This window comes from Heptranchias perlo, chromosome 2 (assembly GCF_035084215.1).
Source record: "Heptranchias perlo isolate sHepPer1 chromosome 2, sHepPer1.hap1, whole genome shotgun sequence".
In the NCBI taxonomy this organism is placed as follows: Eukaryota; Metazoa; Chordata; class Chondrichthyes; order Hexanchiformes; family Hexanchidae; genus Heptranchias; species Heptranchias perlo.
In genome coordinates, this window is record NC_090326.1 from 164,542,245 (window position 1) to 164,562,022 (window position 19,778).

The 19,778-nt window shown below is 46.0% G+C and overlaps 1 protein-coding gene across 1 annotated transcript in view; it reads right to left on the reverse strand.

Annotated features, from left to right (window-relative positions):
* Nucleotides 1-19,778, reverse strand: part of LOC137299725 (myosin-7B-like) — a 175,898-nt gene that overhangs the window by 134,717 nt on the left and 21,403 nt on the right. The window contains exons 8-12 of the mRNA XM_067968664.1: nt 17,115-17,207; nt 15,272-15,335; nt 13,381-13,479; nt 12,692-12,795; nt 9,754-9,892 (exon numbers count right to left, since the gene is read on the reverse strand). Of these exons, the coding sequence (XP_067824765.1) occupies nt 9,754-9,892; nt 12,692-12,795; nt 13,381-13,479; nt 15,272-15,335; nt 17,115-17,207 (499 nt within the window). The remainder of the gene's footprint in view (nt 1-9,753; nt 9,893-12,691; nt 12,796-13,380; nt 13,480-15,271; nt 15,336-17,114; nt 17,208-19,778) is intronic.

Consider the following 19,778-nt stretch of genomic DNA (forward strand, 5'->3'; position numbering starts at 1 on the left):
AATAATGGATACCCAGGAGTGAGTTACAGTCTGGAATCTAATCGAGGGGTTCGGGTGGTTTATATATAGAATAATGGATACCCGGGAGTGAGTTACAGTCTGGAATCTAATCGAGGAGTTCGGGTGGTTTATATATAGAATAATGGATACCCGGGAGTGAGTTACAGACTGGAATCTAATCGAGGAGTTCAGGTGGTTTATATATAGAATAATGGATACCCGGGAGTGAGTTACAGACTGGAATCTAATCGAAGGGTTCAGATGGTTTATATATAGAATAATGGATACCCGGGAGTGAGTTACAGTCTGGAATCTAATCGAGGGGTTCAGGTGGTTTATATATAGAATAATGGATACCCGGGAGTGAGTTACAGACTGGAATCTAATCGAGGGGTTCGGGTGGTTTATATATAGAATAATGGATACCCGGGAGTGAGTTACAGACTGGAATCTAATCGAGGGGTTCAGGTGGTTTATATATAGAATAATGGATACCCGGGAGTGAGTTACAGACTGGAATCTAATCGAGGGGTTCGGGTGGTTTATATATAGAATAACGGATACCCGGGAGTGAGTTACAGTCTGGAATCTAATCGAGGGGTTCGGGTGGTTTATATATAGAATAATGGATACCCGGGAGTGAGTTACAGACTGGAATCTAATCGAAGGGTTCAGATGGTTTATATATAGAATAACGGATACCCGGGAGTGAGTTACAGACTGGAATCTAATCGAGGAGTTCGGGTGGTTTATATATAGAATAATGGATACCCGGGAGTGAGTTACAGTCTGGAATCTAATCGAGGAGTTCGGGTGGTTTATATATAGAATAATGGATACCCAGGAGTGAGTTACAGTCTGGAATCTAATCGAGGAGTTCGGGTGGTTTATATATAGAATAATGGATACCCAGGAGTGAGTTACAGTCTGGAATCTAATCGAGGAGTTCAGGTGGTTTATATATAGAATAATGGATACCCAGGAGTGAGTTACAGTCTGGAATCTAATCAAGGAGTTCAGGTGGTTTATATATAGAATAATGGATACCCGGGAGTGAGTTACAGACTGGAATCTAATCGAGGGGTTCGGGTGGTTTATATATAGAATAATGGATACCCAGGAGTGAGTTACAGTCTGGAATCTAATCGAGGAGTTCGGGTGGTTTATATATAGAATAACGGATACCCGGGAGTGAGTTACAGTCTGGAATCTAATCGAGGGGTTCAGGTGGTTTATATATAGAATAATGGATACCCGGGAGTGAGTTACAGACTGGAATCTAATCGAAGGGTTCAGATGGTTTATATATAGAATAACGGATACCCGGGAGTGAGTTACAGACTGGAATCTAATCGAGGGGTTCAGGTGGTTTATATGTAGAATAATGGATACCCGGGAGTGAGTTACAGACTGGAATCTAATCGAGGGGTTCAGGTGGTTTATATATAGAATAATGGATACCCGGGAGTGAGTTACAGACTGGAATCTAATCGAGGGGTTTGGGTGGTTTACATATAGAATAATGGATACCCGGGAGTGAGTTACAGACTGGAATCTAATCGAGGGGTTTGGGTGGTTTATATATAGAATAATGGATACCCGGGAGTGAGTTACAGTCTGGAATCTAATCGAGGGGTTCAGGTGGTTTATATATAGAATAATGGATACCCGGGAGTGAGTTACAGACTGGAATCTAATCGAGGGGTTTGGGTGGTTTATATATAGAATAATGGATACCCGGGAGTGAGTTACAGTCTGGAATCTAATCGAGGGGTTCAGGTGGTTTATATATAGAATAATGGATACCCGGGAGTGAGTTACAGACTGGAATCTAATCGAGGGGTTCGGGTGGTTTATATATAGAATAATGAATACCCGGGAGTGAGTTACAGTCTGGAATCTAATCGAAGGGTTCAGGTGGTTTATATATAGAATAATGGATACCCGGGAGTGAGTTACAGACTGGAATCTAATCGAGGGGTTCAGGTGGTTTATATATAGAATAAAGGATACCCGGGAGTGAGTTACAGTCTGGAATCTAATCGAGGGGTTCGGGTGGTTTATATATAGAATAATGGATACCCGGGAGTGAGTTACAGTCTGGAATCTAATCGAGGGGTTCGGGTGGTTTATATATAGAATAATGGATACCCGGGAGTGAGTTACAGTCTGGAATCTAATCGAGGGGTTCAGGTGGTTTATATATAGAATAATGGATACCTGGGAGTGAGTTACAGTCTGGAATCTAATCGAGGGGTTCAGGTGGTTTATATATAGAATAATGGGTACCCGGGAGTGAGTTACAGTCTGGAATCTAATTGGCTGAGAGGAATGCTTAAGTGACTCTTACCTTAAAATCTTAAAATTAGAGCTAGGCCATTTAGGAAAGGAATCAGGGACCACGTTTTCACACAAAAGGCCGTGGAAACCTGGAACTCACTCCCCCAAAAAGCCGTGGATGTTGGGGACAAAAGGAGCTTTCAGGAATGAGATCGATAGATTTATATCACACAGAATTGTAGAAAGGTTACAGCATGGAAGGAGGCCATTCGGTCCATCAAGTCCATGCCGGCTCTATGCAAGAGCAATCCAGCTAGTCCCACTCCCCCGTCCTTTCTCCGCAGCCCTGCAAATTTTTTCCTTTTAAGTACTTATCCAGTTCCCTTTTGAAGGCCATGATTGAATCTGCCTCCACCACCCCCTCGGGCAGTGCATTCCAGATCATAACCACTCGCAGCGTAAAAATTTTTTTCTTCATGTCACCTTTGGTTCTTTTGCCAATCACCTTAAATCTATGTCCTCTGGTCCTTGACCCTTCCACCAATGGGAACAGTTTCTCTCTATTTACTCTGTCTGGACCCTTCATGATTTTGAAAACCTCTATCAAATCTTCTCTCAACCTTCTCTGTTCCAAGGAGAACAACTCCAGCTTCTCCAGTCTATCCACGTAACTAAAGTCCTCCATCCCTGGAATCATTCTAGTAAATCTCTTCTGCACCCTCTCTAAGGCCTTCACATCCTTTCTAAAGTGCGGTGCCCAGAACTGGACACAATATCCGGTTGTGGTCAAACCAGAGTTTTATAAAGGTTCAACATAACCTCCCTACTTTTGTACTCTACCCCTATATTTGAGGGGCAATTTTTTCACTCGAAGGGTGGTGAGTGTCTGGAACGAGCTGCCAGAGGCAGTAGTAGAGGCGGGTACAATTTTGTCTTTTAAAAAGCATTTGGACAGTTACATGGGGAAGATGGGTATCGAGGGATATGGGCCAAGTGCAGGCAATTGGGACTAGCTTAGTGGTATAAACTGGGCGACATGGACATGTTGGGCCGAAGGGCCTGTTTCCATGTTGTAACTTCTATGATTCTATGATTCTATGATTTATAAAGCCCAGGATCCCGTATGCTTCACCTTCAATGATTTGTGCACATATACCCCCCAGATCTCTCTGTTCCTGCACCTCTTTTAGAGTTGTGCCCTCTAGTTTATATTGCCTCTCCTCGTTCTTCCAATCGAAATGTATCACTTCGCATTTTTCTGTGTTAAATTTCATCTGCCATGTGTCTGCCCATTCCACCAGCCTCTCGATATCCTCTTGAAGTCTATCTCTATCCTCCTCACTGTTCACTACCCTTCCAAGTTTTGTGTCATCTGTAAATTTTGACATTGTGTCCTGTACACTCAAGTCCAAGTCATTAATATATATCAAGAAAAGCAGTGGTCCCAGCACCGAAACCTGGGGAACACCACTATACACCTCCCTCCAGTCCAATAAACAACTGTTCACCATTGCTGTCTGTTTCCTATCACTTAGCCAATTGTGTATCCATGTTTACTATTGCCCCCTTTATTCCATGGGCAGCAATCTTGATGATAAGCCTACCATGCGGCACTTTATCAAACGCGTTTTGAAGTCCATATACACCGCATCAACTGCATTGCCCATATCTACCCTCTCTGTTACCTCATCAAGAAACTCTATCAGGTTAGTTAAACATGATTTGCTTTTAACAAATCCGTGCTGGCTTTCCCTAATCAATCCACACTCGTCCAAGTGACTGTTAATTTTGTCCCAGATTATCGTTTCCAAAAGTTTCTCCACCACTGAGGTTAAACTGACTGGCCTATAGTTGCTGGGTTTATCCTTACAACCTTTCTTGAACAAGAACATTTGCAATTCTCCAGTCCTCTGGCACCACCCCCGTATCTACGGATGTTTGGAAGATTATGGCCAGTACCTCCGCAATTTCCACCCTTACTTCCCTCAGCAACCTAGGATGCATCCCATCCAGACAGGGCGACTTATCTACTTTAAGTATGGGTAGCCCTTCTAGTACCTCTTCTTTATCAATTTTTAGCCCATCCAGTATTTCAACTATATCTTCCTTTACAGAGACTCTGGCAGCATCTTCTTCCTTGGTAAAGACAGATGCAAAGTACTCATTTAGAACCTCAGCCATGCCCTCTGCCTCCATGAGTAGATCTCCTTTATGGTCCCTAATCGGCCCCACCCCCCCTCTTACTACCCGTTTACTGTTTACATGCCTGTAGAAGACTTTTGGATTCCCTTTTATGTTAGTTGCCAGTCTATTCTCATACTCTCTCTTTGCCCCTCTTATTTCCTTTTTCACTTCCCCTCTGAACTTTCTATATTCAGCCTGCTTCTCACTTGTGTTATCAAACTGTCATCTGTCATACGTCCCTTTTTTCCATTTCATCTTACTCACTATCTCTTTTGTCATCCAGGGAGCTCTGGCTTTAATTGCCCTACCTTTCTGCCTTGTGGGAATGTGCCTAGACTGTACCCGAACCATCTACTGCTTAAAGGCCGCCCACTGTTCAATTACAGTTCTGCCTGTCAATCTTTGATTCCAATTTACCCGGGCCAGATCTGTTCTCATCCCATCGAAATTGGCTGTCCTCCAATTGAGTATTTTTACTTTAGAGTAGTCCGTGAATTTTCCATAGCTATTCTAACCCTAATGATACTATGATCGCTGCTCCCTAAATGCTCCCCCACTGACACTTGGCCCACCTCATTCCCTAGAATCAAGTCCAGCAATGCCTCCTTCCACATTGGGCTGGAAACGTACTGGTCAAGGAAGTTATCCTGAACACACTTCAAAAATTCCTCCCCTCTTTGCCCCTTATATTATGATTGTTATCCCAGTCTATATTAGGATAGACTTACGTCAGGGTATGAAGGAACATGAAGCAAAGGCAGGTAAATGGAGTTGAGACACAGATCAGCCACGATCTGATTGAATGGTGGAGCGAGCTCGAGGGGCTGAACGGCCTCCTCCTGTTCCTTTGCTCCTTGTTTGCCACCTAGACCGTGATATTCTTGCGTACCTCAACCCCATGGATTTCTTAGTGATCATTATCTGCACCAGGCAGGAAACTTTAATTAAAACCTGTCTCCTGATGGCACAGGGTTGAATTTTGTCTGTGTGCTACTTTAAGTGCACTGATTCCCATTTGTGTCAGCTTTGTGTGTGTGTGCGTGTGTCACATGTGTGTGTCTCGTGTGTGTGCCGTGTGTGTCAGGTATGTGTGTGTGGAGAGTGTATGTGTGTGGAGTGTGTGTGTCAGGTGTGTGTGTCGAGTGCATGTGTGTGAGTGTGGGTGTCGGGTGTGTGTGTGTGTGTGTGTGTGTGTGAGTGTGGGTGTCGGGTGTGTGTGAGTGTGGGTGTCGGGTGTGTGTGAGTGTGTGGAGTTTGCATCAGTAAAGAGGATAGCATGCCGGAAATCCCAAGAAAACTAATATTGAATCGGAGACAGGGACTCAATAAAATTAACATAAGTAAAGCAACAGTAATGAAGAATATAATAGCACGAAAGAGTGACAAATCCCCAGGACCAGATGGTTTCCATACCAGGGTTTTAAAGGAAGTAGGTGAGCACATTGCAGATGCCCTAACTATAATCTTTCAAAGTTCTCTAGATTCAGGAACTGTCTCTCTAGATTGGAAAATTGCACATGTCACTCTGCTTTTTAAGAAAGGAGAGAGAGGGAAACCGGGGAATTATAGACCAGTTAGCCTAACATCTGTTGTGGGGAAAATGCTGGAGTCTATAATTAAGGATAGGGTGACTGAACACTTCGAGAATTTTCAGTTAATCAGAGAGAGCCAGCATGGATTTGTGAAAGGTAGGTCGTGCCTGACAAACCTGATTGAATTTTTTGAAGAGATGACTAAAGTAGTGGACAGGGGAATGAAAATGGATGTTATTTATATGGACTTCCAGAAGGCATTTGATAAGGTCCCACATAAGAGACTGTTAGCTAAGATAGAAGCCCATGGAATCGAGGGAAAAGTACGGACTTGGTTAGGAAATTGGCTGAGCGAAAGGCGACAGAGAGTAGGGATAATGGGAAGGTACTCACATTGGCAGGATGTGACTAGTGGAGTCCCGCAGGGATCTGTCTTGGGGCCTCAATTATTCACAATATTTATTAACGACTTAGATGAAGGCATAGAAAGTCTCATATCTAAGTTTGCCGATGACACAAAGATTGGTGGCATTGTAAGTAGTGTAGATAAAAACATAAAATTACAAAGCGATATTGATAGATTAGGTGAATGGGCAAAACTGGGGCAAATGGAATTCATTGTAGACAAATGTGAGGTCATCCACTTTGGATCAAAAAAGGATAGAACAGGGTACTTTCTAAATGGTAAAAAGTTAAAAACAGTGGATGTCCAAAGGGACTTAGGGGTTCAGGTACATCGATCATTGAAGTGTCATGAACAGGTGCAGAAAATAATCAAGAAGGCTAATGGAATGCTGGCCTTTATATCTAGAGGACTGGAGTACAAGGGGGCAGAAGTTATGCTGCAGCTATACAAAACCCTGGTTAGACCGCACCTGGAGTACTGTGAGCAGTTCTGGGCACCGCACCTTCGGAAGGACATATTGGCCTTGGAGGGAGTGCAGCGTAGGTTTACTAGAATGATACCCAGACTTCAAGGGTTAAGTTACGAGGAGAGAGTACACAAATTGGGGTTGTATTCTCTCGAGTTTCGAAGGTTAAGGGGTGATCTGATCGAAGTTTATAAGATATTAAGGGGAACGGATAGGGTGGATAGAGAGAAACTATTTCCGCTGGTTGGGGATTCTTGGAGTAGGGGGCACAGTCTAAAATTTAGAGCCAGATCTTTCAGGAGTGAGATTAGAAAACATTTCTACACACAAAGGATGGTAGAAGTTTGGAACTCTCTTCCGCAAACGGCAATTGATACTAGCTCAATTGCTAAATTTAAATCTGAGATAGATAGCTTTTTGGCAACCAAAGGTATTAAGGGATATGGGCCAAAGGCAGGTATATGGAGTTAGATCACAGATCAGCCATGATCTTATCAAATGGCGGAGCAGGCACGAGGGGCTGAATGGCCTACTCCTGTTCCTATGTTCCTATAAGTGTGTGTGTATGTGGAGTGTATGTGGGGTGTGTTTGTGTCGGGTGTGTGTGTCTGGAGTGTGTGTGTGTGTCAGGTGCGTGTGTGTGTGGAGTGTGTGTGTGTGTGTGTGTCAGGTGTGTGTGTATCGGGTGTGTGTGTGTTGGGTGTGTGTGTGTGTTGGGTGTGTGTTTGTGTGGAGTGTGTGTGTGTGGTGTGTGTGTGTCGGGTGTGTGTGTGTGGAGTGTGTGTGTGTCGGGTGTGTGTGTGTGGAGTGTGTGTGTGTGTGTCAGGTGTGTGTGTGTGGAGTGCGTGTGTGTCGGGTGTGTGTGTGTGTGTGGAGTGTGTGTGTGTGTGGAGTGTGTGTGTGTGGAGTGTGTGTGTGTGTCGGGTGTGTGTGTGTGTGGAGTGCGTGTGTGTGTCGGGTGTGTGTGTGTGTGTGTGTGTGTGTGGAGTGTGTGTGTGTGTGGAGTGTGTGTGTGTGGAGTGTGTGTGTGTGTCGGGTGTGTGTGTGTGTGGAGTGTGTGTGTGTGTGGAGTGTGTGTGTGTGGAGTGTGTGTGTGTGGAGTGTGTGTGTGTGTGGAGTGTGTGTGTGTGGAGTGTGTGTGTGTGTCGGGTGTGTGTGTGTGTGGAGTGCGTGTGTGTGTCGGGTGTGTGTGTGTGTGGAGTGCGTGTGTGTGTCGGGTGTGTGTGTGTGTGGAGTGCGTGTGTGTGTCGGGTGTGTGTGTGTGGAGTGCGTGTGTGTGTCGGGTGTGTGTGTGTGTGGAGTGTGTGTGTGTGTCGGGTGTGTGTGTGTGGAGTGCGTGTGTGTGTCGGGTGTGTGTGTGTGTGGAGTGCGTGTGTGTGTCGGGTGTGTGTGTGTGTGGAGTGCGTGTGTGTCGGGTGTGTGTGTGTGTGGAGTGTGTGTGTGTGTCGGGTGTGTGTGTGTGTGGAGTGTGTGTGTGTGTCGGGTGTGTGTGTGTGGAGTGTGTGTGTGTCGGGTGTGTGTGTGTGGAGTGTGTGTGTGTGTCGGGTGTGTGTGTGTGTGGAGTGCGTGTGTGTCGGGTGTGTGTGTGTGTGGAGTGTGTGTGTGTGTCGGGTGTGTGTGTGTGTGGAGTGCGTGTGTGTGTCGGGTGTGTGTGTGTGTGGAGTGTGTGTGTGTGTGGAGTGTGTGTGTGTGTGTCAGGTGTGTGTGTGTGGAGTGTGTGTGTGTCGGGTGTGTGTGTGTGGAGTGCGTGTGTGTCGGGTGTGTGTGTGTGAGTGTGTCGGGTGTGTGTGTGTGTGGAGTGTGTGTGTCAGGTGTGTGTGTGTTGGGTGTGTGTTTGTGTGGAGTGTGTGTGTGTGGTGTGTGTGTATCGGGTGTGTATGTGTGTGTGTGTGTGTGTGTCAGGTGTGTGTGTGTGGAGTGTGTGTGTCAGGTGTGTGTGTGTGGAGTGTGTGTGTGTGTTGGGTGCGTGTCGTGTGTGTGTGTCGAGTGTGTGTGTGTGTGTGTGTTGGGTGTGTGAGTGTGTCGGGTGTGTGAGTGTGTCGGGTGTGTGTGTGTGGAGTGTGTGTGTGTGGAGTGTGTGTGTGTGGAGTGTGTGTGTGTGGAGTGTGTGTGAGTGTGTGTGAGTGTGTCGGGTGTGTGTGGAGTGTGTGTGAGTGTGTCGGGTGTATGTGTGTGTGTGTGTGTGTGTCAGATGTGTGTGTGTGGAGTGTGTGTGTGTGGTGTGTGTGTATCAGGTGTGTATGTGTGGGTGTGTGTGTGTGTGTGTGTGTGTCAGGTGTGTGTGTGTGGAGTGTGTGTGTCAGGTGTGTGTGTGTGGAGTGTGTGTGTGTGTGTGTGTGTGTTGGGTGTGTGAGTGTGTCGGGTGTGTGAGTGTGTCGGGTGTGTGTGTGTGGAGTGTGTGTGTATGTTGGGTGCGTGTCGTGTGTGTGTGTCGGGTGTGTGTGTGTGAGTGTGTCGGGTGTGTGAGTGTGTCGGGTGTATGTGTGTGTGTGTGTGTGTGTCAGATGTGTGTGTGTGGAGTGTGTGTGTGTGTGTGTGTGTGTGTGTCGGGTGTGTGTGTGTGTCGGGTGTGTGAGTGTGTCGGGTGTGTGTGTGTGTGTGTGTGTGTGTGTCGGGTGTGTGTGTGTGTCGGGTGTGTGAGTGTGTCGGGTGTGTGTGTGTGCCTGTGTATGCACTGTTTACTCAGAGCTGTTTAGTTGGAGGTACTGCTCGTGTGACAGGACCCTGCAGTGTTTACTAGATGACCGAGGCAGCCACTCTGGACTATATAACGTGCCCTCGAGCAGGTCTAAGAACAGGAGAATATTTTAGTAACAGGAGCAGGCCAGCGGCCCATCGAGCCTGTCCCTTATTTGATCGACCCTCGAATGATGTAAATCACTCACTTTCCGTCCCGTCTGCCTCAGCCTGCTCCTCACGAACTCTCCGCTTGAACTTCATGTTCCCGAAATGTAAGATTATCCCCACCATTTTGTAGCAGCTGTATTTCTCCTCCGAGGTAAAACCCAAGATGTCCATGGCATGCTAATAGAAAACCAAACAAGAGTCATCCAACCATTTATTTCTAAGTCCACATTTATCTTTTAGTTTACATTTTAGTGCGTGCTCAAGGTGAGGGACAGAATACTCCACCGCTTTTTACACCCAGCGATAAGTGCTCCCACATCAAGTGTAAATCAGATGCAGGGTTACACTTCCTCTACTCTGTCCCATTAATCAATCTCAAACCAGGAAGCACGGTTAAATTCAGAGTAAGGATCATTCTGCCCTGTCTCATCCGGCATTCCCAACAGTTAAAGGCAAAGTAAAGTTTCCCCCTTTAAAACTGGGCTCCAGGAAATCATCAGATTTCTGTTACATACAAACATACAAAACTGACGGGCAGGAAAAGTCGAGCTGGTCCATCAAGCCTGCCCCAGACACCACGATGGCTGCAGCATCCTGACTAGACAATTCCTACCCCTCCCTCGCAGCCGTGTAATCTTCATGTCTTCTCAGGATGGAGACACCACCACACTTTTTGGCCATCCACAGTTGCCCTGGGAAGGTAGTAGTGGGCCACTTCAGAGGGCATTAAGAGTCAACTACATCGTGTGGACGTTTAGCTCACACCTCCTCGGATACGCAGAAATAACAAAAGGTCCAAAGTTTCGCTAAAGAACCTGGACCAGCAACTGTAACATAAAACGTATATAGCAGATTTCAACTGCCACAGTGGCTCTCCCCCATCAAAGAATCATAGGAAATTTACAGCACAGAAGGAGGCCGTTCAGCCCATCGTGTCAGCGCCAGCTGAAAATGAGCCACCCAGGCTAATCCCACTTTCCAGCACTTGGTTCATAGTCTTGTAGGTTTTGGCACTTCAGATGCATATCCAGGTACTTTTTAAATATGATGAGGGTTTCTGCCTCTACCACCCTTTCAGGCAGTGAGTTCTAGACCCCCACCACCCTCTGGATGAAAAAAGGTTTTCCTCTGCTCCCCTCTAATCCTTCTACCAATCACTTTAAATCTATGCCCCCTGGTCACTGACCCCTCTGCTAAGGGAAATAGGTCCTTCCTATCCACTCTATCTAGGCCCCTCATAATTTTGTGCACCTCAATTAAATCACCCCTCAGCCTCTGCTCTTCCAAAGACAACAACCCCAGCCTATCAATCTTTCCTCATAGCTAAAATTCACCAGCCCTGGCAACATCCTCGTAAATCTCCTCTGTACCCTCTCTAGTGCAATCACATCTTTCCTGTAATGTGGTGACCAGAACTGCTCAGTACTCAAGCTGTGGTCTAACTAGTGTTTTATACAGTTCCAGCATAACCTCCCTGCTCTTATATTCTATGCCTCGGCTAATAAAGGAAAGTATCCCGTATGCCTTCTTTAACCACCTTATCTACCTGTCCTGCTACCTTCAGGGATCTGTGGACATGCACTCCAAGGTCCCTCTGTTCCTCTACACCTCTCAGTACCCTCCCATTTATTGTGTACTCTATTGCCTTGTTTGCCCTCCCCAAATGCATTACCTCACACTTCTCCGGATTGAATTCCATTTGCCACTTTTCTGCCCACCTGACCAGTCCATTGATATCTTCCTGCAGTCTACAGCTTTCCTCCTCACTATCAACCACATGGCCAACTTTTGTATCATCTGCAAACTTCTTAATCATGCCCCCTACATTTAAGTCCAAATCATTAATATATACCACAAAAAGCAAGGGACCCAGTACTGAGCCCTGCGGAACCCCACTGGAAACAGCCTTCCAGTTGCAAAAACACTCGTCAACCATTACCTTTTGCTTCCTGCCACTGAGCAAATTTTGGATCCAACTTGCCACTTTCCCTTGGATCCCATGGGCTTTTACTTTTTTGACCAGTCTGCCATGTGGGACCTTGACTAAAGCCTTGTTAAAATCCATGTAGACTACATCAAATGCACTACCCTCATTGACCCTCCTTGTTACCTCCGCAAAAAATTCAATCAAGTTAGTCAGACACGACCTTCCCTTAACAAATCCATGCTGACTGTCCTTAATTACTCCGTGCCTTTCTAAGTGACAGTTTATCCCATCCTTCAGAATTGACTCCAATAATTTGCCCACCACCGAGGTTAGACTGACTGGCCTGTAATTACTCGGTCTATCTCTTTCTCCCTTTTTAAACAACAGTACAATGTTAGCAGTCCTCCAATCCTCCGGCACCACACCTGTATCCAGTGAGGATTGGAAAATGATGGTCAGAGCCTCCGTTATTTCCTCCCTTGCTTCTTTTAACAGCCTGGGATACATTTCATCCGGCCCTGGTGATTTATCCACTTTCAAAGATGCCAAACCCCTTAATACTTCCTCTCTCACTGTGTTTATCCCATCCAATATTTCACACTCCTCCTTAACTACAATCTCTGCATCGTCCCTCTATTTTGTGAAGCCAGACGCAAAGTATTCATTAAGAACCATACCCACATCTTCCGCCTCCACACATTGGTCACCTTTTTGGTCTCTAATAGGCCCTACTCTTTCCTTAGTTATCCTCTTTCTCTTAATGTATTTATAAAACATCTTTGGGTTTTCCTTGATTTTACTTGCCAATATTTTTTCATGCCCTCTCTTTGCTTTCCTAATTTCCTTTTTAATTTCACCCCTGCACTTTTTATACTCCTCTCGGCTTTCTGTAGTGTTGAGTTCTTGGTGTCTGACATAAGCTTTCCTTTTCTCCCTTATCTTACCCTGTATGCTCCTTGATATCCAGGAGGCTCTAGATTTGCACCAGTGCGACGTTGATAGAGGAGGCGAGAAAAGAGGGATGTAAAATCCGAGCAAAGCTTACTTACATCAGTCGCTATTAGCTCGGCGCCATCGTCAAGTTGGTCCACCGTGACTGCACCTTGTGAACAGCAGTGATAGTCCAAGGGGTTTGTGGAAACCATCAGGATGTCTGGAACAGGAAGGTGGAATGTGTGTGATTCAGTCTCTTATTTAGATGATGGTAATCGTCCCTCAATTATTTTAGTTTTAGTTACTTTCTACTCGTGTCACGGCCCATTCCTGGACAGGAAAGTAAACTGCCACCCCGCCGGGTCAGCAGCCCTGCCCCTTTAAATACAGCAACAACTTGCATTTATATAGCACCTTTAACATAGTAAAACGTCCCAAGGTGCTTCACAAGAGCGTTATTAGACAAAAATTGACACTGTTCCAAAGAAGGAGGCATTAGGACAGGTGACCAAAAGCTTGGTCAAAGAGTTGGGTTTTAAGGAGCGTCTTAAAGAAGGAGAGAGAGGCTGAGAGGTTATGGGAAAATATCGCACAGCTTGGAGCCGAGTCAGCTGAAGGTACTGCCGGCAATGGTGGGGCAATGGAAGTGAGGGATGTAGGACTGGAGGAGGTTACAGAGATAGGGAGGGGTGAGGCCCATGGAGTGATCTGAACACGAGGATGACAGACGATTTTATTATTCAACTAAGATATATGTGATTCCAATACCTTACTGGATTAATCCCTCACTCATGCTTTTGTTTACCTTGAAGTTCCTTTTTTTTCCCCGACAGGATTTGATAGTAAATGTGGTAGCTCCGCTCTCCGGGCTGTTGGAATATGACGCGGGATTTTTCCAGCAAGTCTGAGAACGTGAAGAAATAACAATTAAAGTCACGGCTGAAAGTTACCAATACTCTTCAATACAGTGCAGCTGGGATTCAGGTCCTGTGGGAAAATCAATCAGGTTGAATAAGAATGAGTTTTTCCCTCACCCTACAGCCTTACGTTCTCATGCTGACTATTCACGAGGTGCTCATGCTTCCTTTGCCTCACTGTGGTCAATTGTACCGGGCCCGCCCGGTCGTCAAACCTTCTGTCCACCTCAGTCTGAACAAGAGATGGCGTGGTGCCTGGGAAGGAACAGCGAAGGAGGCTTCTTTTTTCCTATCTTTTTTATTGTCACAAAGTCACGAATGACATTCTCTGTGTCCTCTTCAACCTCCCTGCAGAGTTTGACATGTTGCAGGAAATCCTCCTCCACTTCCTTTCCTCCACTGTCCAGCTCCAGGGAACTGCCCTTGCATAGTTCCGTTCCTATCTCTCTGTGGATGAAGCCACCTCATCTCCAGCTGACGGCTTCTTCCATCCTCCCCCCAGTACTGTGATCTCTGGAGATCCCCCTCCTTGGCCTTCCCAGGTGCTCTGGTTACATTATGGGGCTTCCCCCTCACTGATGTGTAATTTTTACATAGAATGTACAGCACAGAAACAGGCCATTCGGCCCAATTGGTCCATGCCGGTGTTTATGCTCCACAAGAGCCCCCTCTTTATCGAACCCTATCAGCATATCCTTCTATTCCTTTCTCCCTCATGTGTTTATCTAGCTTCCTCTTAAATGCATCTATTTAATTGGAGGCCTTATGTACCCTTACACATAGTGCATGCGCAGGCTCTGAATGCACAGAGCATTTCCAGTCTGCGCTGCCACGCCTACTGCACATAAGGGCATGGAACAGGCCTCAGGCCTCCATGCCCGATAATGCGGGGTTTCAGATGCTCCCGATTGCATCATCATTTTTAATTCATTCTCGGGATATGGGCATCACTCGCAAGGCCGGCATTTATTGCCCATCCCTAATTGCCCTTGAGAAGGTGGTGGTGAGCCGCCTTCTTGAACCGTGCAGTCTGTGTGGTGACGGTTCTCCCTCAGTGCTGTTAGGAATAGAGTTCCAGGATTTTGACCCAGGCGACTATGAAGAAATGGCGATATATTTCCAAGTCGGGATGATGTGTGACTTGGAGGGGAACGTGCAGGTGGTGTTGTTCCCATGTACTTGCTGCCCTTGTCCTTCTCAGTGGTGGAGGTCGCAGTTTTGGAGATGCTGTTGAAGAAGCCTTGGGGAGTTGCTGCATTACATCCTGTGGACGGTACACACTGCAGCCATGGAATGGTTTGAGGAAACAATTAAACTAGTGACTCAGCGCCAATCAGCGCACAGAATTTACTTGGTTTATCAAACGTTTTCATTGAAATTCTTCATCACAAGATGCTGGTCCTCTTCCCTCTCCCAGTTCATGCTGGCGCTCTCTCTCCTCATTCCCTCTCAGTTAATGCTTTGAGCTCCTGCCCTCTTCAACCGTTCGGTCCTACAGCCCAAGAACGAATTTCAGTCCCTGAATTCATGAGTACCTTCATAACCCATGCTTTACATTCCCACTCGAAAATTTCTTTGCAGTCCTCACCTTTGAAGAATTCACACAGCATATCTGCCATTTCCTGATTCCCTAGAATATTTCCACCCACCTCCCCCCTTCAAAGACTTTCCTGCTCTTTAGCACTCCATCCATTTGTTGACCGGAGTCAACAGAACCCACTATGTCACACCCCACTCACTGAGAACGGTTTCAGGACTCCACTCATTTCAGATACGTACATATCTCGATATCGGCAGATGACAGCTTGCCCGTGTGACCAAAATGGATCCTTATGAATTTGCCCTGGAATCAATGTAGATATTTTACAATAAGTAATGCTGTTCACAAAAAGAAACACATCATAATAATGTACAGTGGGGACTGAGTTAATGTAGCCAGTTAGCACACTGTCCCTTTCACCCCTGAGATTTGGGTCCCAATCCAGCCCAGACTGATGAGTTAAAAGCCTTCGTAGGAACATAGAAACAGAAGGAGGCCATTCAGCCCCTCGAGCCTGTTCCAACATTCAATTAGATCATGGCTGATCTGTATCTTAACTCCATCTACCTGCCTTGGTTCCATAACCCTTCATTCCCTCGCCTAACAAAAATCGATCAATCTCAGTTTTGAAATTTTCAATTGACCCCCAGCCTCAACAGCTTTTTGGGGGAGAGAGTTCCAGATTTCCACTGCCCTTTGTGTGAAGAAATGCTTCCTGACATCACCCCCTGAACGGCCTCTGAAGGGTGTCTGGGTCATAAGTGAAACAAGTTTGTGACAATCTGAACCCAGTTCCTAGTTCATGAAATTCACAACCTGTAATCGAGTCCAAGAGAGTGATTAATGTCGTACAATCCAACAGAAATATAATTCAACCTCAGAAATGACCCCCATCCCTCACCCCCCAATTCCCCGCCACAACAATTCCAGAGATCTTTTCAGGCAGCTTTTCATTTTATGATAGGTATGTAACGATGAACTATCTTTCTACCCTTTCTTCATCGGTTTCTTGTCTTCAAAGCTAACATTGGATCGCCAGGAATACCCTCAGGGATTCTCCCAATCAGCCGGCATAACCTCGGCAGAAGATTGGCAGGAAGTGTCTATCCGGGATATGCGCCCGATCTCCTGTCGAAGTTACTGCGGCCGATCGGGAGAGCCCCTCCCACCGATGAAACTCCCGGCGATTGTTACCAGTGAAAAATACTTGGTCTTCGTAGGAATGTAGTGTAATCATTAGAAAGTAGGGGAGGGTCAGATGTGTAGTGAGGAGGCCCAATGTTTACACTCAGTTGTGCCATCTGAGGGCAGGACCTTGTGAAGACTGCGTCCTAACCATGAGGAGAATTGAGAGGGAGGTGCCACTCTTTTGCACTGCCCGGTGGCAGGAACCTGCCATTTTGGAAGGGGAATGACGCATGGCAGGAGTGAGGAATCACTAAAAGAGGGCACTTTATTTTTTGTTGACATTCTTATGAACTTATTAAAAAGTGCTTGTGGAATAAGTTTGAAAGACTAGAGGAACAAAGGAAGCAATTTTTGTCTGTTCATTTTGTGCATTTGCGTTGTCACAGGCCACAAAGGGTGAAGTAATTGTGCAATGTTAGATTTAAAAATTAAACTAGTCGCTTCAGAAATCAAGGAAAACTTCATCGGTGACTATGGAAGCTGTTAGGGGTGTAATTCAAAGACTATACAGCTACATCACATTGTGAGATAACACACATCACAATATATAATGAAGTGTTGTATAATGGAACAGGCACGTGGAGGCATCGCCTGTGTGGTGCTTTGATCTTTGATCCCACCCGAGCCATTGGGGAAAAAAAAGCACTTCCCTACCGTCCACCCCTCCCCCCTCTCCTCGGGGGAAAGAGGAATATTCATGAGATTTCCTGCCCCCTAAAGCAGCATTGGCTTTGGGCTGACAGAGGGCCTCCTTGGTTAGGGAGTCGGTTAAGACGGGGATTGGGGGGGGGTGGTCGTGGGGGGCAGGAGGAGGAGACAATGGGCAGCAAAATAAATTGTGACGAACTTAGGGAAAGGAGATAGAAACATCAAACGGGGAATTTTTCCACTTACAAATCTGGAAGAATTATCGTTGCGAATAGTCTTTGCGTTTCCAAAGGCTTCCATGGCTGGGTTAGCTTCAATGATCTGGTTTTCTAGGGTCCCCTGTGTGATGAATAAATAAAAGATAATAAGACGGTAACAAAGTGTGTAATGAAGTGGGCCCATCGAGCCCCTTCCTCCCACAAGCCATGTACAATCTACCCTATCATTGATTCTATCCACCCTTCTGTTTAAACCTCATGAAGGAAGATTTTGGCAAATTTCCCCATCCCCCCACCTTCACCACCCCCCCCCCCCGACTTAAAAATAAACCAAGCAAAAATTTCACAAGAAAATTTAAAAGAGTTTTTCTCCCATTTCCTTTTGTTTCCATCATTCTGTGTTACACCCGGTCTCCAGCTGACAGGGGGTACTCGAGGGCACATGCCAATACCAGTCTCAGGGAGAGCTGAGATCTAACCCCCTCAGCCCCGTAATTCTCCTCTCCTCCAATTCCTTCCCACTTGCCCAAGTTCCACCCTTCCCTCCTATTCCCCAACAGGAAGTATCTGGACTTCACTTGGCACCACATGGGAGAATCATCAGCATCGACCCATCTTTGAGACAGGCGCAAAGTTGTTGAAGCAGCCGTGGTGCCCACCTGATGCCAGCGTTGAGAGGCCCAAACCACTTTCAGTGCCGGCCCCATACCCTCCCCATCATCAAGACTGCCTACTTCCACCTCTGTAACATCGCCCGTCTCCACCCCTGCCTCAGTTCACCTGCTGCTGAAACCCTCATCCAATGCCTTTGTTACTATTCCAATGCTCTCCTGGCCAGCCTCCCATCTTCCACCCTCCATAAACTTGAGTTCGTCCAAAACTCTGCTGCCCTAACTCACACCAAGTCCCATTCACCCATCCACCACTGTGCTCGCTGATCTACTTTGGCTACTGTTCCCCGGACGCCTTGCTTTTAAAATTCTCATCCTCGTGTTCGAATCCCTGCACAGCATCGCCCCTCCCTATCTCTGTATCCTCCAGCAGCTCTACAAACCTCCGAGAACTCTGCATTCCTTCAACTCTTGTGCATCTCCCACTTCCTTCTCCCTACCATTGGCAGCTGTTCCTTCAGCAGTGTAGGCCCTAATCTCTGGAATTCCATCCCTAAATCTCTCCCTCCTTCTTTAAGACGCTCCCTAAAAACTACCTCTTTTAATCAAGCTTTTTGTCACCTGTCTTAATATCTCCTTCTTTGATTCAGTGTCAATTTTTATCTGATTAGCTCCTGTGAAGCGCCTTGGGACATTTTACTGTGTTAAAGGCGCTATATAAATGCAAGTTGTTATTATTGATACATACATTAAACACCAATACTTTAGTGCACTACTGATTTTATTTAATCCCTGTTATGTACTTCAATATACTTTCCTAGTACTTGTTTTACCCCATTGTATGGTGCTTAACCCACTGCCTCTTAGACCTTATTTGGGGTGTATACTCATTGCCTTTCACCCTGGATGCATGGTGTAACTGTAAATAATCCATTGCTTCTCACACCCATAAATGAACTATAACTATCAAAAATGTGCTATCTCTAACAGCCAGTGTGGGTATAACTCTAAATACCCCCCACATCTCAGACCCCACATGGGCATAACTCTAAATACCCCCCTCACTACTCAGACCCCACATGGGTATAACTGTAAATACTCCCCTCACTTCTCAGACCCCACATGAGTATAACTGTAAATACTCCCCTCACTTCTCAGACCCCACATGAGTATAACTGTAAATACCCCCCTCACTTCTCAGACCCCACATGGGTATAACTCTAAATACCCCCTCATTCTAACCCCACATGGGTATAACTGTAAATACCCCCTCATTCTAACCCCACATGGGTATAACTGTAAATACCCCCTCATTCTAACCCCACATGGGTATAACTGTAAATACCCCCTCATTCTAACCCCACATGGGTATAACTGTAAATACCCCCTCATTCTAACCCCACATGGGTATAACTGTAAATAACCCCCTCATTCTAACCCCACATGGGTATAACTGTAAATACCCCCTCATTCTAACCCCACATGGGTATAACTGTAAATACCCCCTCATTCTAACCCCACATGGGTATAACTGTAAATAACCCCCTCATTCTAACCCCACATGGGTATAACTGTAAATAACCCCCTCACTTCTGACCCCACATGGGTATAACTGTAAATACCCCCCACATCTCAGACCCCACATGGGTATAACTGTAAATACCCCCTCATTCTAACCCCACATGGGTATAACTGTAAATACCCCCTCATTCTAACCCCACATGGGTATAACTGTAAATACCCCCTCATTCTAACCCCACATGGGTATAACTGTAAATACCCCCTCATTCTAACCCCACATGGGTATAACTGTAAATACCCCCTCATTCTAACCCCACATGGGTATAACTGTAAATAACCCCCTCATTCTAACCCCACATGGGTATAACTGTAAATAACCCCCTCACTTCTGACCCCACATGGGTATAACTGTAAATACCCCCCACATCTCAGACCCCACATGGGTATAACTGTAAATACCCCCTCATTCTAACCTCACATGGGTATAACTGTAAATAACCCCCTCACTTCTGACCCCACATGGGTATAACTGTAAATAACCCCCCACATCTCAGACCCCA